The sequence below is a fragment of the Stegastes partitus genome, unplaced genomic scaffold (genome assembly GCF_000690725.1).
Source record: "Stegastes partitus isolate 25-593 unplaced genomic scaffold, Stegastes_partitus-1.0.2 Scaffold1197, whole genome shotgun sequence".
Lineage (NCBI taxonomy): Eukaryota > Metazoa > Chordata > Actinopteri > Pomacentridae > Stegastes > Stegastes partitus.
Window position 1 is genome coordinate 90,991 of NW_007578928.1, and position 18,280 is coordinate 109,270.

Consider the following 18,280-nt stretch of genomic DNA (forward strand, 5'->3'; position numbering starts at 1 on the left):
CATGGATGGGACTCAATTTGGTTCTTGGTGAGTTGTGTCATTGTGTTTTGTTTTGTTTTTTTTGTATTAAAGGCTGAGGTAACTTACGTTGGTGACAGGTTCATGCTCTTGACTTTCTCTACGGCATGCTCATCTGCTAGGCCAACATGGCATCCCAAAGCCAGGAGAGTTCTGGAACATACGTAAACACAAATACATGAAGGCAACTTAATACAATGTGCAGATGTTTGATATTGACACGATCACTGATACTCCTGCAAAGTCAGGGGAAACAAAAACTTTGAGTTTGATACGGTAGAATAACAGCCTATTTGTCACCAGGGCGAAAGGTATTCGATCTAATGTCATCTTATTCTGCTCACTACGCTTACTTGAGAGTCTCCAGGGACATCTGTAGGTTGTAGCTCCGTTCTTGTTCAGGAAGCTTTGAGAACTCCACCAGACAGGGGTGCTGTCGCTTGTTATCATCTCGCACCTGAAACACACAATCATAAACAAAGTAAAGGTGAGGTCAGTGCAATATTTCTGATCTCTACCATATGAGCTAGCATGTGGCTTGAACAAGGCTGGGTTTTTTTAATCAATTCCAGAAATTCATCTTAAAATTATAGGGAGAGTTTTTATAGTCAGGGCCACAAGGCTCTGAAATGACCTTCATGAAATCGTCAGGTTTGCTGAATTAAGAATTTCTTCTTAAAACCTGCATGATTTCTGGATTGTTTTATCTGTTTTAAAATCGAATGATTTTATGATTTTGCTGTTTTAATAAGCTGCCCTTTCTGCAACACTTTTGTAATGTGGGTATATGAATATGCTCAAAAAATAAATAAAGTGTTATTGTGTAAAGTGTTAAAATGTTATTATCTACTTGTTGAATACTCACTGCACCGTAGGTCCAGCCCAGTTCTATCTTGTTCATCACCCACAGTTCATGGATGTTTTCTGCAAGTTTCTCCCTGATCCTCTCCAAGTGGGGAGGAAGAACAATCTAAACACACACAGAGACAAACAATTTATACAAGTCACTATTGGCATCACTTGTTAGTTGCTTCAGCCTAGCTCTGCCTTGTTGGTTGTGATTGACAGACTTTAATGACTTGTGGAAAAAGTACATTCAAGGACACCAAAATAACCTGCATGAAAGTCTGTCATTGTAAAAAAAAAAATGGTGATTATCAAAACAAGCCTGACAGTGTCTGTACCTGGCTGGTGTCCACAGGTGTAGGAGTAAATGCTGCCTGGCTCATTGTGATAGTGGGTCCCAGTAAGTCTTTATTTGCAGTTTGTTCCTGACCGCCTTCAAGCTTCAGCTTCTCTCTGGGCAGCACCGCCTCACAGCAAGGAGCATAACCTGGAGGAGGGAGGAACTTGAACTCCCCATGACGGCCTCCAAGTAGGAAACGCACCCTGCCGTGTGACATAACACAGTACAGGGAATCAGTGAGGAGAGATAGTTGTATAAACATTCACAAATATCAAAGAAAACAGTATGCACAATGGCAATATAAGGGGGAAAAATACACTTAAATATCACAAATTATATAAACTAAACTGTTTCAGAAGTTCAAAAACTGATAGATAACTATTTGATTACAACTTTAACCATGTTCAAAGGATGTAAAGTACATACTAAATCAATACAAAGGATAGTGTCATTCACCTCTACTGGGAAATATTCAATAAATAAGTTAATGCATTTTACTGGTCAGTCAGTCAGTCAATCACAGAAGTTGAGACAGACTGACTTTACGAACTTTTATGGATTTGATGGTCACAGAAAATATACATTTCTCTTATACAACACAAGAGGAATAAACAATAGTCATGTTGTGTGAAAATTTGTAGCAAAACACTGACTTGACCCCAGCAGAGAAGCTGGCCACAGGGAAGAAGAGGCCGTCAGAGTTGAAGTTTTCGAACATGCCCTGAACTGGCTGGCCATTGATCCTGAAGGAGATACTGGGGACGCTGAGGTCCAGGCAGCAGCTCACCACATCCTCCGATCGCAGAAGGTGCTGATTGGGTGAGCTAACTGTTCGTGCAATGCAGCCTGTACAGGATTGATGCAGGAACAGTGAGGACAAAGTTTACTTCAGTTTGGGTTGAACCTCTAATCTGCAACATGTAAACATCTGAATTCTGAATCAGTCATGGGAAACAATCTGACTCAGTATCTGGTGCTTGTTTGAGTCGTAGCAGCTCACCTGACCAAAGATGAAGTCCATCAAAGCCATAGGAATAGAGGTCATCACCCACACCGTTGCCTCCCCAACCCTCCCCTCCACTGGGGTAGGGTGCATAGCCACTGGTGTTGGCCCAGCCCACCCTAAGGTGAGTGGCCTCTGCTGTTACAAATGGTATTGCCTGATCCACGATCAACTCGTAGTACCATTTCCTGTACTGAGCAGAACCATCACTGACACCAAGGAAGATGTTGGGACGCAAGCTGTTGGGAGAAGTGAAGCAGTTGGATTCTGCCACTCAGTATGTGAATATATCAGCATAGTTACTCTGACAGCTACATAAAGGTGGTGCTGAATACTTTGACCATCACAACAGGTATTCTGTTATTGTGTGTGTATTTGTGCGTGTATACCTGCTTACGTGGTTGATCAGGCGGGTCTGCAGTAACAGATCTCTTCCTGGCAGCAGGTTGTCACAGATAAGGTGCTGGTTAGAGCGCACTGCCACGCCGTGACACACACACAGTGAACACAACACGTCTAGAACCTAGACAGCATGCACAAACCAGAGAGGATGTCGTAGTTATAGTATAAACACACACATGCAAACAGACAGTGACATATACACTTAACTGCGGGCCTCCTGATAAATTGGTTTAATAGGGCAGGCTACAGCTTTGTGTCACAAGAGGTTTACTTTGCCTTGAGAAATAATTCTTGGTTATCACACCGTGCTCAATGAGTGCCCTCCAGGAACTGAAAACAATGTACTCTACCAAAGGGATTTAAAACAAAGACAGCTTGAGAAGTGTGCTTGTTCACCCTGCACCACAGCCTTAGCTGCCTCAAGATCTGCCTGCAGATTCCTGCAGGCCTTGTCAAACACAAACACACAAATATCCATGTGGATCATTTGCACAGAATTTTTAAACTGATTCCAAGGTGTGCAATGGAAACTACTGGATTTGTGAGAAACTTGTTATATACACGATCAGCCACAACATTAAACATCAAAACCACTGATAGGTGAAGTGAATAGCACTGATTGATTGATCTCATTACGATGGCATCTGTCAAAATGTAGGATACATTAGACAGCTATGCAGTAGTTCGTATCAACAAATGTCCAAGGAAGGACAACATGTAAGGTAGCAAGAGGATCATAGGGCGCCCCCAGGCTTCACAATGTATGTGGGGAGCAAAGGCTGGCCTGAGTGGTCTGATCATACAGAAGAGCCACTGTAACACATATCTTCACATTAGTTTTAATTCTAAATAACCTTTATTTGTACAGCATTGTATGTCTGTGTGACCTTATTTGTTTGTGTAGAAGAATAAAACAAGTTGCCTGTACCTTGTGATTGCGACCATGCTTGTCCAGCAGAGATATAATTGATCTGATATGCCCCTCTTTGATTATGTTTAGTGCCTCAGGACTCTCCACCAGCACACAGTGAAGCACTTCTAATATACCTGGAACATAAAAAAAGAATGAGTATAAAGGACATATTGTTTCACTTTCTAAGACTTTTTTCTTAGTTGTATGCATCCAACTAAGAAATACCATTTCACCATAATATTGTGCTCTAAACTTTGACTGTCACAGTCCTTAACCCATTTATGCCCAGATTTTTTTCGGAGTTGTGAGGCACACACTTTTATCAGTTGAGTCCCTCTGAATCTTGTTATGTATTTATTTTTTCCATTTTGTACTTTGTCTTGAAAAAATTAGCATTTATTTCCTCCTCCTCCTATTTCTTGTCTGTCCGTCTGTCTCTCTTTCTGGTAAAACCCCAGTCCTGAGTTTCTTCCTGCTGCCTGATTATCTGTACACCTGAAGTTAATCTTTCAGTCAAAACTAGCAGCATAAAAATCCCCTGGTTCTTCATTTTACTCTTAAACAGATCGCTCAGTTGCAAATATGGCACTAATACAAGGCCAGCTGTCTCATCTCCAGTTTGTCTACGTCAGTTGTCTATGCTTTATTGTCAAGTAAATCCGTCTCTGGTTCATACCCACTTTGTCAGATCTGTCAAAAACCCAGCTATGAGCCATACTGCCTGCTTCAGTCTCAATGCTCCGCCACCAGCACAAATTCTACTCTAGCCTGCTCAACTCACTCTGCTGAAATCAGCCCACATCTCTCTAGTACTGCCCGCTTCCTCTCTTTCTACCTCCAGCCTCTCTGGCCAACATTAAATCCAGACAACTCCGAGCTCAATCTTCTGGACGTCTTCAAGATTATTGTTCTAATAAACCCGGTAAATTATTCTCTATGCTCTGGTCTGTTTTCTGGGTTCAACTTCCTTGTTTTTAACAAAATGGAGTTTACATGGACATTGCAACTAACCTGCTCACCCTAAAATTTGATGTATTTTCAGGTTTACATTAAAATATGGCAGCATTTCAATATAGTCTCAGACTTTTGGAGCCCAATGTATTTAATTGGACATTATGAGCATCTTGTCCAGATGAGCTGACCTACCAGAAGAAGCCTCCAGTCGCTCCAATCTGCTAATCAGCCAGTCCAACGAGCCAGAAAACTGGGCACAGTTCTTCCTGTTTCCTCTGATGAGTGCAGCTGGGAGGAGGACGGACAGACAAAAAGGGGTGAAGAGAGGAGAAGAGACGTAAAATCAAGAAGTGCCCTTCCTGTATGAAAATGGCAACCCAAACAAACTGTAAAAACACACATTTTAACTATATCTTAGCAGCTCTCTGTCAGCAGATGGCGCAACCCTTTATATTAATCTTATCATTATGCGAAGAGATTTGTCATTTCTTTTAAAAATGTGAATATGAAAATATAAAGCCCTAATATGTGGTTTTAGCTAATTACTAAACTGCGGAAATAAAATGTGAGTTACAAAAATGTTCTGTCCGTGCATGTGAGTGCGTTTACCCAGTAGTTGGTAGAGGGAGTTGAGAATGGAGCTCCAGGCCTCTCCAGCATCCCTTCCAACTGCCTCAGCAAAATGAGCTGCACTGCTGTAGACGTGGAGACGATCAATACATTCCAATACCAGGCTGATCATCCCCTACAGACACAGAAGTTGTTGGTTTAACGGCTGTATTCAGCCAGATTCCAATAATGCTTGTCTTTGTAGTGCTCTACAAAGGCAGAAAGTAGTCCCTGCAGAAAAAAAAAAACTAAGATAAAAAGGCATTTAGAATCTTTAGGCAGACTAGGTAAGCACTTGCAAATAGATTAGAGGTAATTTCTTCATTCTTTTTTTGGACTTCTTCAGCCACTGCCATTTTTTGTTGGGTGAAAAACTAAAGTTCAAAAATATAGGTTCACCAAAATTGATTTAATTTAAGGAAAAAGTTGACATTAATTACAGTTTGACAAAACAAATATCAACTAGCAGATTATGGTCTTAACTAGCTACTGACAAAATATGTAGTTACTGCATTTAGTCTTTGTAGGGCACTGTCGTCAAATGAAGTGAATAATAGAGAGAGGTGGTTCACAGCAGCAGGTTTTATGCCAAGCTGCAGATGTTCAGAACTGCGAACAGTGACTCTGCAGTCACTTAGAGACATACTGTAGACTGCATTCAAACTTTATAAACGTCTTTTCTCACTTTGTCTGCTCCCTGTGGACTGTTTTGTTTGTTTGTTTGGTTTTTTTTTATTAACCTTATGTGCTTTAGTTATTTTTATATTGCCTCTGCATTTGGGTCCTCTCCTTACACCCCACATAACATAAAGTTATTTTGTAACCTTGGTTCTTCGACTAAGGAGGCTATCTCTTGACTGAGGAGCATGGTCAGGGCAAGCAGGATTATGGAGGACCCCACCACCATAGTAATTGACTGTTTGAATGGCTACACAAAGAGAGACTGAGGAAAAGCTTCTTTCCTGATCCTGTCTGTGAACTCTGACCTCAGGTCAAAGTCTAAGCCATAGCACCTTCATCTGTGCTACAGCACACGGGATCATGTAAGTAAGTAAGTAAGTAAGTAAGTAAATAAGTAAATAAATAAATAGATAGATAGAGAGATAGATTGACTTTTATCAGACTCCTGAACAATCAGAAACATTGACTGATCACTGCCCTTTAATGTACAATTCAGTTAACATGTGTCACCAGGCACTTTAAATGTTTATCTGCTGCTACATCACCTCACTGATGCTGCTACTTGTAAATAGTCTATATGCACCTTATTTTCTGTCTCTTTTTATTCCTTTCTATTTATATTATTATTTTATTTACATACATTTATATTCTTTACTATGTATATGGAGTGTGCTGTTTTTCATGCTGTGCATATGACGACAAATGTCTATCTATCTATCTATCTATCTATCTATCTATCTATCTATCTATCTATCTATCTATATGTAAATAACATGTAAGTGTATGCACACACACATGCACTCATGTATAATATGACAACACACGCGCGCACACATGCAGAGCTGTGTAGGTTGGTCTGGCAGAAGCAAGACTGACCCAAGGACCACACATTAACTGATCACTCAGATCAACTTACAAGTCACTAAGTTGACTAAGTGAGGCACCGTAGGTGAACAGACGCCTGTTTTTTCTCAGTCATCTACCAATGAGTCACCCCCCAGCACTGACTCTGAAAAGGACAGACTGACTGCAACATTCAGACAATAGAATTGTGAAAAGATGGACTGAGATGCCTTTGTGGCTGCTGCATATATGGTGGTGAGAGAGGCTCCCGGTCACAAGTCTATGAGGGAGCTACACTACGAGTTGAGTGTGCCCAAATCCCGGATGGGACACACACCCCAGAGAGCATATACATCTGCCGAATTGTGTCTACAACCCAGTGGGACAGGACATAGCTTTTGACAAGGGCTTGCCCAAAGTGCTGGAGTCAAATCAGTCCAAGAACTGATCAGTCTTCCTGACAGATCACATATGCCGGAGGTACTCTGTAAAAACCGTGACAGGGCAAAGCCTAGACTGGTGCCGGTCCTCCAGGTCTCTTTCAAAGAAACCGCAGCTCGATCAACTAATACAGGTGAAACTCTGATACCATGTCAGGAAGGAATGCTGAATTAGGACGGAGGACTACACCTGACCCCTCTGGCAAAAACCTGCAGGAGTAGCTGTGAACCTATAATACTTGAAACTTGCTTACACTCTTGGCAGGAGTTATAGAGAGCAAAAGTGTTGTTTGAAGGGGAAGCCATTTCAAATCTGAAACCCAAAGAGGCTCTAAAGAGGGATACTGAAGTGCACAAAGGACTACATCCAAGTGCCATGAAAAGACCCAAAGTCTAGTCTTGCAACCTGCAAGTCCCTGGGCAATTATGAGTAAATGTGAAACACACAGCTATCAGCCATAACAGTCATCCTCATTCAGTATATATTCACCAACAAGAACTGCTTTGATCGCTTGCAAAGTAACAGAAGACCTGACCGCCTTAGTAGGGGTCAACCTGGTGAGCTTCACACCAAGCAGTAAATACCCCTCAACAGGATGAGTAGGCAGCCCTAGTAGATAGTGCTTGAACTTTCTGCATAGTCCTCACTACAGGCTCTAGCAAGCCTAAGGCAAGGAGCCTGTCTCTCCCCAAGGTAGGACACCAATCTGAGTGCCGCAGGGAAGGTGTGGAACAGTGTCCTGCTCGCCTGAGACAGTAAGTCCCTCCAAAGGGGGAGCTGCCATGGCATTCGACCTAAGAGAGGCATGTGGGGCCAAAGTGAAGCCTCCATGAGCAGCCTCACTCCTTCCAGCAGGACATGCTGGAGATGAGTAGAAGGAGGTAAAGTGAAGAGCAGACTCTGGGGCCACTGGTACACCAGAGCATTCTATGCCAGAGATGAATTGCTGCTCCTGAGGAGTGTCAGCAGCACAAGTGCTTTAGATAAACAGTGGAGAAAGCTGGATTAATTCATCAATCCATTTTCTATATTCTGCTTTATCCTCTGAAGGGTCACAGAGGGGCAGGAGTCTACCCCAACTGTCTTAGGGCGAAGGCAGGGTACACCCTGGACAATTATTGCATTGCACCACACAGAGAGATAGATAAGCTGGAATAGTCAGCTGGGATAAGCTCCAGCTGCCCCATGACATGTACAAAGGATAAAGCAGTATATCAATAATAGATTTACTATAAATGAGGGAAAAGTCTGTCTACTAAAGAAAGAAAGAAATAATAGTATTAAGAAAGACTTAGGTGGACAGTCTCCTTTCTATTGCTGTGTGATACATTAAAAGAAAAAATGTATTTACTCTTAAAACAAAAAGAAAACCTGTCTGTTATTTTAACAATTAAAACAGAGTACATTATTTTATTTTAAAATGTTCTACATTACTGAGATATTTAGAAAGAGTAGAATGATTCATGTTCACATTGGCCCATCATACAGAGGCATCAAGGTAAGACAGGGTATTTCAAGTCCCTCTTGTGGGTGTGGCTTCAATCACAAAATCAGATTGAAGCTTCTGATTTGATTTGATCCAAATTTTACAGTATCATAACTGTAAAATTTTACAGTGTCATAACAAATCAACAGTGTGTAATTTCTAACAAAATCAATATGTAAAGCACTGTATGTGTGTGTGTGTGTATATATACACACACACACACACATACATATATATTAGTTAAATGCAGTAAAAACCAACCAATTGGCAAGTGAATTATAATTCAATATAAATGAAAATGGAACTATATTGGTCAGAGAGTCACATTTTGCAGAGCCACACTAATCTCTGTTGACAGTGTTTTTGATGAAAGGAAAGGAAACAGAGTCTGTACAGGTAATGCGACTTCCTGCTCATAGCTATTTAGGAAAATGAGACCAAAACAAAGACACCTCTTACCTCCTCTTGGAAGAGGTTCTGCCGATTCTTTAGAGCCCTAAGTCGATTCTGCTTGTCTTCATGCTCCAGATGATCTCCAGCTGGTTGGAAGTAGCCAATCAGATCCTGCAGACTCAGGCTGACTGAATCTATCGGGAGATCCAAGGTAGAGCTCTTTCCCTTTTTTCTTAGTTTGTCCAGACCCCTACAGAAGACAGATGTCAATCATCACCCTTAAAACGCAAGAAAAGAGGCTGTGTGAAGACTGACACAGAACTTATGTGCAATAGGATTTCAGCTTTTGTTGCAAGCTCATTTATATGTAAAAGTTGCATTCAATGTGTTCCAGGCTAAAATCACATGCTAGACATTTTATTTCTACAGCATGTCTTTGCTCAGAATTACAACTGGTTTCAGTTTTCAACCAATTAAATTTATTTTAAAGAAACAGCATAGTTTGTTTGGTTAAAAATATAAAACATATAAAAAACCCAAAGGTCACTTCATTAAAGATTGCTGTTAAAAAGGTGTGTTTCAACTGATCAGTGTTTCCAGTGATCCATGATGTCCTTGTTGCGGCTTTTTACCTTTTTTTAAAAAAAATTTTACTCACAATTATCTTTCATAATTTCTTTCTGGTCTTTTATGGGATTGCCTGTGCGCTTAATTTCTTTTTTGTGCTAGAATTCACAAAAAAGACTATTTAATGTCAAAGTGAAGACATATTTGTTTAGAGTAATATCCATCCATTCATTATCTATACACTTAATCCTCACTAGGGTTGCAGGGGGCTGGAGTCTATCCCAGCTGACTCAGGGCAAAGGCAGGGGACACCCTGGACAGGTCGCCAGTCTATCACAGGGCTACACTTAGAGATAGACAACCAAGCACACTCACATTCACACCTACGGACAATTTAGAATCACCAATTAACATTGATTCTTCCCTCTGCTCCTGGATATTGGACTTCCTAACCAACAGACCCCAGTTGGTTAGGTGTAAGAGATCCCACCTCCTTAACCCTTATTCTGAACAGTGGTGTTCCATTATGCTGTGTCCTGAGTCTTGTCCTCTACTTCCTGTTTTCACCCTAACTGCATGCATGTACATACTTCCAACACCATGACTAAGCATTAGATGATACAATGGTGGTGAGTCACATTGACAATGATGAGTCTTCTTACTTCTATGTCTAACAACTTGAAGATGTCTAAATACTTTATACTGACACTGAAGAAAGTCAGTTAGCCCAGACAGAGTGCAGCTCATTATGTTAACAATAGACTTGATTTGCTAAGTTTGACAATCAGAACTTTTCCAAATTGAAAGACTGATTCACTTATTTTAGAAAACATTTGTTTAGAGCTCAACATGTTTTTCTATGGAAGGCAGTACTGTGTTTTCTGCACACAAATCTTTGAAATAAGAGTGACAGCTGAAACTGAATAACAGCTGCTGGCTGCTTTACATAAACAGTCACATGGTGTAGAACCATTTGCTTGTAAATAGTAAATCCAAACTTAGAAGTTTTTCTACATTGGTTGTACTTTACATGTTTCTCATTTACCCAAGATGTGAAAGATGTAAATTACTGTTGTTCACATTATTACATCATAAGTCAGGAAGGCAAGACTCTATTTTCTCCATCACCATCATCATCATCATCAAGTTTCTGGTATCACCTGAAGCTTTTGATTGTGCAAGTCAGGTGACCTTTCTTGTGGGATTAATTTGTTTTCTTCAAAATGTAGTCACACTGTACAGACTGCATTTACACTTGGCTTTGCAATCCCACTGCGCTCTGGATGGATCAATATGTATTTCTGTTTAAAGATAAGTTATCCAAATACAGATTAATACCAGGTGTAAATGTTGTTTAGATCCACACAAGACTGTTTTGTAGCTGACTGGTCATCTTGTCCCTTTTCAGTTCGTCACAGCTGCCTGAATTAGTTAGGAAGAAACCTCAAAAGCGAAGTCTATTTTAGAAGTGTATCGATGTTTTGGTTTTTTTTTGCAATAAATCCAGTCAATGGCAAAATGTCACTTTTCTGATCATTATGCTGCTGCTTGTGTTTAATGCAACATGATACACACTTCAGCTTTATCCTCTGCTACTTTCTGCTACTGCACTGTATGGGGTTGGTGTGAGATAATTCACCTGATGAAGAGGTTGAACAGAAAGACAGTGCTCCGGATGACCCTGGCAGTGCGGCTTTCTTCGTGTTGCGACCGAGACAACGTTAGTCCATCGTCCATGTGACCCTCATGGTGCATGATGGCCTGAAGAAAGGAAAAAAAGTTTCTATTGAAATCTGTATAAAAATAGATCTCTAACTCCTATTACTATCAAATTAATTCAATCATTTCCAATTCACAGAGTAAGTGGTTTCTTGTGAGACCATTATGTAAAATTTGAGCTGCCTTAAAAGCAAGTACAATGAGATAGAGTTGCTTTGTGCTTGAGCATGGATGAAGAGTGAATGCATATCCAATATTTTGTGGGAGTGTTTTTAGTTGAAGTGATTCAGCTTTGGAACACAGAGAAGACTTTTGGTAATTGTTTTACCTATTTTCCATCAGCTACTACACTAGTAGTTGAGAACCAACTTACTTGTTTGTCAATAGCAGTAGAATCAAGGCAGCTGGGGTGATTCTATGAAATTCCCTCATCTTTCCTAACTTTTATTATGCATTCCATCCAATATGTGCTCTAAATGCCTACACACAGCCTATCTAAATGCTATGACTAAAATATCCCATTTAACAAATGTGTGGCTGGTTCACTCTAGGAGCAGGTTGGCTTCGATCCCTTAACTTACTGACATTAGCTCTGTTCAGAAGTTGGGCCTTTTTTCTGTGCTGCCAGTGTCATTTCTTTACCACATACAGTAAGTTGTTTCGGAAAGTCTTAAGTCAAACTTTTATAGTGACTTACAAGCATGTATGGATGCACATAAAGCTTACTGTAACATTGTGAAAGGGTCATAAACACTGGTGTTAACCTCTTAATCTCATGATACTCTTGTCAACATCAGTTCCTGCCAGTTGGTAAACAGCAACCTGGACATGAGCTACAGCTACAGAACAGGGCACGGGTGATAAAAAGTGGTAAAAAATGGAGGTATGGCTCAGTGGGATACAGTACCTTTCTCTGTACTCCACCCATGCGGGCACACTTGGCATCAACAGTCTGGTACGTAAGCCACAGACAGGTGTCAACGTGTTGGATGTAACACACAGAGTCACCATACTTAATGTCAGGAATGCCCATCCCATCCATCTCCTTCTTCACACCAGGGTCCAATTTTTCCTGAAGTAAAACAAAAGGAGGAGAAAAACTGAATAAGTTAACTAATACTGACACACTGAGCTGTTTTACAGAACATCAGTCTTTGTAAAGACTTCAAATATAGTCGTGACTCGATAATCCAACACTAAATGTAAAACCGTCTTTTATGTCGGATAGCAAGTTTGTTGGATTGTCAAGATGAAGGTCGAGATATAAGGAGGGGCTTGATGCTTGAACAGCCACTTCCACCCCGGGGGGAGCGCTCGGATGGGGTGGAAGTGGTCGGAACACGCAGGCAGTACTTGGCTGCTGATGCCAGTTTAGGATAGCAGTCACACTTCTGTTTCCACCATTGGTGGCGGCGGCGGTGGCGGGGGAGTGGCAGATACACTACACCGTTACCATGCATGTTTACTTCCACAAACACTTGCTCGCTGCATGTGATGTCGTTGTGTCCTCTTCTGCGCATGCAGGACACTTTTGGGTCGTATGACGTTCACACAGCAGATCACATACAAGTCGCATTTAATTGGAAATGTGAACGAACTCACCAAAAAATCGAATTTCACAAAAACATCAGAATTGAGAATTAAGCCCTGCAGTCTGAACGTAGCCAATCTGTTGGATTGTTAAGTCAGATAATATGACGTTATCCTTATTTGTGACATAAAATGTCATGTTGGAGTCAGAATCCAAGGCTGTTGGTATGTTAAAGCTATTTTTCATGGGTTCCATTCGTTTTTCCGAAAAACCTGTCGGGAAAGTTTTTGGATTGTTAAGATTTGGATTATCGAGTCAAGACTGTATTTTAACCACGGACCTTGTGTTTTAGTGCTGTAAGACCTTTATGGTCAAAATGATGCTTAGCGTTGATTAAAATTGTAAAATACTCTGACCCGCCTCTTCATATACATCATAGAAATTTTTCCTCTGTTATGACGATATGATAGAGGACATTGGGGCCTTCACAGCCAGTGCTGTGGATGTTGTTGACACTATACCTTGGAGGACCTGAAACAGAAGGCTGTAGACTTGACATCAGCTTTCTCTTTGTCCATCAGCAGCAGAGACTTGTCTTCTATGAGACTCAGATACTTCCCTGTGGTAACATGTCTCAGTCTGAACGGCTGACCCCAGCGGATATGACTACCACTCCACCTAGACACAAACACAGCACAAGTCAGAATCATGAATGTTGCATACTAAATAAATGCACAGAAATGCAAATTCATATAAATACCAGATTTAACAAATGGACAGCCCTTCTCCTGCAGGTGTTCTCTCTGCCCTCTCTGTTCTAAATTCCTCCCAGCACACACAAATGTGTTTCAAATGTGGAATAAATGTTGCACATTTGAAACACAAAAAATGCAGAATGGATTCTGACAAAAGGCAGCATGTATTTGTGGCTCCACCTGAGATTCAGACCTTATCCATGGCATTCATCTAATCCACTGCACGTACATATCTTGCTCTCACCATTGGCTTTGTTGCTATTTATGCAATCTCATCTCCAGCTTATCTCATCTGATTGGTAAAAACTTCTGAATGGCTGAAATCTCTTGTCACACTCTAGATATTCCTAAAGCCCTAAAACAGAGTCAGGAGTAGCTGCAGACATCTAGTTTTCTCTCAGACCATTTGAACTTCAAAATACTGAAAGATTAGTATGAACTTTTTGCCAAGTGAAGCCGAAAAATACTGCCTATCCAGCATAGAGACCCTTTAAAAACCTACATTACATTACCCATGGAGCAAATGACAAACTGCAACATGTAGTGGGATTTTCCCCCTCCCCCCACTTTATATACAGTATGTATTTTGTTAATTTGTCTTTGATTAAACTGCCTTGAACTCCCAAAATAAGGTAGGACAGTCTTTTGAAACTCGAATGCTTGTTGGCAAATGACTAGTCTAATGTGGTAATTAATGGTAACAAGAATACAAACACAGTACACAAGTTGTGTATTGCATGCCCCAGTGATGCCTACCAAGATGTGGTAGGTTTCAGTTTTACAACTTGTAAACTCTGCTCTCATCCACCCACCAAACAGCTGACACAAACAAGTAAAGAATAGCTGATGAACATTTAGCAACCAAACCAGAGCTAAAAGCAGAGTGATCATTGGACCAACATACATGATTATCAATAAATGGCAATGTTCCTCCGCATCATGGTTGATAATAGATTACATTAATGTTGTGTTTATAGTTTGCTCAGTTGTGACCTGATGAACAAACAAACAATCAGTTACAGTTTATATTATGTACTGTTTAGGTTTAAATGAAAATAAGGTCAAATGAGTGTACAAGGTGAACCAGAAGCCAGAAAGTTCACATTCACTTGCTCCAGTGCACAATCCTGTGCCTTCAAGTAAAACAGATGTTCACAGCAAAGATGCACCAAAGCAACAGCAGCAAGACTTCAGCCTGTTTAAGACATTTTTCCATAACTGCTTTTTTTTATTATTTTTTTTATTTTAGTCAGCAGAAAACATTTATGAAGGGAGACATTTTAATCAAACACAGGAGCAACTGATACCACTTATAATGGTTGAATTCATTTTAGTTGTGCCTGTACCAAGAACATGTCATTGTAAAATAACTAGTCATAAAACATGTGTCTTCATAAAGTAGGCTCGTTCCAATGACAGCTGCTGACTGTGTGTTCAGTATATTTTCAAGAACAACACTACCATGTTTTCATGTGTGGGTTTTTACCAAAATATACCAAAACTACTGTCACTGTCTAGCTAGATTCTACTCAGCATTAACAATATTGAAATCAAAATAAATAAATAGCTCAACATTTTGGGAAATTATTATTATTACCATTGTAATTATTATTTTAAAATAAAGACATCAGCATAATTCAGGAAGTGGCTAGGTCAGCTTAGTATAAAGGCAGGAAGCAAGAGGAAACTGCTGGTAAGCCTCTGTTTGCCTAGAAGCACCTAGAAAGCTCGATGTATGGCGTATGTAATGTTCTGTACACAAACAGAACTGATGAAAACATCATTTGGAAAAATCTGCTGACAAATAAACCAAGCTAGCTGCACACCCCTGTTTCCAAGGAACAAACTGTGCAAGGAGTGACTAGCCTTTTACTAAGCTGGAAAAATAGCCAGTAAAGACGACAAATAGACGGTTCAGAAGACAAAAAGGTTTCTGACACAATTAACCAGAACAGTATCATTTGTTGAACAAGTAAACATATTTTACTATATTATACCATATTTTTGATGCATATAAGGTATTTCAGGTTGTGTATTTAAGGTTGTGCAATGCAAAAATGCTAGTGAATACAATTACCCCTTATAATACTGTAACATGCTATGATTGGTTAATTCAAGTACTTAAAACTATATTGTCAATATTTAAAGTACATTACTAAGATTGTCTAGATGGATACAGAATATAATCAAATACAATAAAATACACTGCACTCCAAACAGGGGAAATGAAAGCCTGGTTCTCTGAGGAATATATAAAAGGATAGATCGTGGCCACTATCTGAGACTGGTTTGGATTTTTTGGATGACCAGAATTTTTTCTTGTGATCATGTATACGGCATGTGTATGTTGAACTCACACCACCCGTAGTGTCTCCAGCCTCCACAAGGACCTGGCATGACTGGACACTGCTCCCCCCTCATAGTGCACTGTCCTGAGGGTAAAAATGATACAATCACGCCAAATTACATACAGCAGTTTTTTCCATAAGTACCATTGTGCATTCTCAAATGTACTTTTTGCCCAGCAAATTCAGTTGTCTTGAATTTGCCAGCACCTGGATACTTCAGTCTCACGGTAATGAACCCCAGCAGTCAGTCAAGAGGAAAATATAGTCACTGTCAGTGACATTGTTTAACAACATAGCTGTCTCCTTTGGTAGAAACTTAAAACTATAATTATTAATCATCTCAGTCACAGCACAGTGCTGAGTCTGTAATGGGAATTGCTACGTGGTCTCCCTGTAGGCCATGGTAATTTCCTCACCAGAGAAGCTGTATACTGTATGTGTGCTACAACGTGAAAGTCTAAGGAGCTCAGCACAGATCTACAAAAGCAAATCATTGACTTGAACAAGTCAGGAAAGTCACTTGGAGCAATTTCAGCTACAGATCTCAAAATCAACTGTGCAAACAGTTTTTAGTAAGTATGCATGGTACAGTTGTGTCACTGCCACGATAAAGGAGAAAAACAAGCTATCACCTGCTGCTGACAGACAATTGGTCAGCATGGTCAAGAGTAAACTAAGAATCACCAAAAAGCAGCTGTCCATGTCCACGGTCAAGTGTGCTTTACTGGGCTAAGAGGCTGCCATGCAATAAGCATTAATGAAGAACCATGATTACTTTCGTTTCGAATTTGTAATGACAATAAATAAATACAGGCCAGAATTAAGGTTTTATGGTGGTCTCCCAAATTCATGACCCAAACCCCATCAAGAACCTGTGGACTGGGATGAAGAAACAAGTCTGTGCCAGAAAGTCGACAAACTTCGTTTAACTAGACCAATTCTGTAAAGAGGAGTGGTCACAAATACAACCAGAAGCTTGTGGACAGCGACCAAAAGCAGCAAGTTGAGGTGAAAATGGCCAAAGGACCTTTAACCAAACATTAACATTTCTGTATGTATATTTTTGACCCAGCAGATTTTGTAGTATTTCCAGACGTCCTTTAACAAACCTATAAAAGAACCAAAATGTGTGATTGTTTTATGTGACAAAGATGCATGGGTTACAATGATTCTATCATAGAAAATTCAGTTAATGGAGTCATTGGAAACTCCAGCTGGAGTTGGTTTAACACAAATATATAATTGAGCATCATCCAGGACCAGGTGGGCTGGCAGAAACAATAAACGGGCAACTTGGGTTCTAAGTAGCCCTGAGGTTAGAAATAAAGCCTAATAGCTCAAAAGTTCCTGGAATGAGGCCAGATGCCAGCATCTCCTCTCTCTTAGTTACTGTGCATGACCCCTGACAAAAATAATACAAAAAGTTTACTTTAGATCAACTAACATTTAGAATACTAACAGTAAGTAGCTTGTTCCAATCCATACATAAGTAAGTGCAGGTGATTTGCTTGAGTGTGTGATGTTTGACAAGTAGTGGGGTCGTGGGTGGGTGTGCAGTGTGAGCCATTACAGTTCGTTCTGTGCAGTCAATGTGTTTGTGCTGGAAAACAACAAAAAAGAGCTGTTGAGCAAAGGGAAACTGTGGAAGTGGACTGTAGGCTGCCTATCCAATCAGTTCGAAACACTAATATTGTTGTCTGTGCCAAACTTTTTTTTTTTTTTTTTTTTTTTACTAACTTTTGATTATGCAGGCAAGAACACATTTGGATAAGCACAGGATCATACCTACTGGCCAGTGTAATATACTGTCCACTAATTATAATCCGAAGTAGAAGCATGTAGCCAGAACAAACATGCAAACATTTTGATAGACAAAGAAATTAAGATAGCTCAGCCTAGAAATTACAGTCAGACAGATAGGAACCACTCAAGAGCACTGAGTTACATATTATCCCATTATCAGTATTCGTTACCTCCTCTGCTCATCCCCATGTTCCCCAGATGGAACAGTGAGACACTCGTCCATGTGACCGTGAAGGAGACGCAGGACATCCCCTCCAACCAAAAAACCTGCAGATGAAAGAGCAGAAAAGGAGGAAAGGATAAAAAATAAAAAGGAGTAAAAAAATAAATGGAAGGAGAAGAGGCAGGGAGAAACATATAAAGGAGCACCAGATAGGTGCGCATGCTACCATGCCTACCCATTGTTATGCTCTCAGTCGGATAACCAGACGAATTAAGCTGTGTTCATTATGTCAAATTGTAAAACTGAGACAGGTGTACCTTGTGCTACTTCACTGCCAGAACAGATGGGAGCCACACTCCACAGTGTCTGCTGGAAGGCCGCATCTACGTGGAGACTGCCATTACCATAGGACAGATGCTGCAAAAAAACAGACATGATAGCTACATTAGAAAACCTACTTACTGA

The 18,280-nt window shown here is 40.3% G+C and overlaps 1 protein-coding gene across 1 annotated transcript in view; it reads right to left on the reverse strand.

Annotated features, from left to right (window-relative positions):
* The window catches only part of ryr2a (ryanodine receptor 2a (cardiac)), a 173,064-nt gene that overhangs the window by 85,397 nt on the left and 69,387 nt on the right, over positions 1 to 18,280 (reverse strand). The window contains 17 exon segments of the mRNA XM_008297199.1: positions 88 to 171; positions 372 to 475; positions 884 to 988; positions 1,203 to 1,407; positions 1,858 to 2,050; positions 2,205 to 2,446; positions 2,597 to 2,730; positions 3,538 to 3,656; positions 4,669 to 4,764; positions 5,086 to 5,221; positions 8,996 to 9,179; positions 11,136 to 11,257; positions 12,123 to 12,287; positions 13,268 to 13,424; positions 15,859 to 15,933; positions 17,823 to 17,919; positions 18,133 to 18,232. Coding sequence (XP_008295421.1) covers positions 88 to 171; positions 372 to 475; positions 884 to 988; positions 1,203 to 1,407; positions 1,858 to 2,050; positions 2,205 to 2,446; positions 2,597 to 2,730; positions 3,538 to 3,656; positions 4,669 to 4,764; positions 5,086 to 5,221; positions 8,996 to 9,179; positions 11,136 to 11,257; positions 12,123 to 12,287; positions 13,268 to 13,424; positions 15,859 to 15,933; positions 17,823 to 17,919; positions 18,133 to 18,232 — 2,318 coding nt within the window.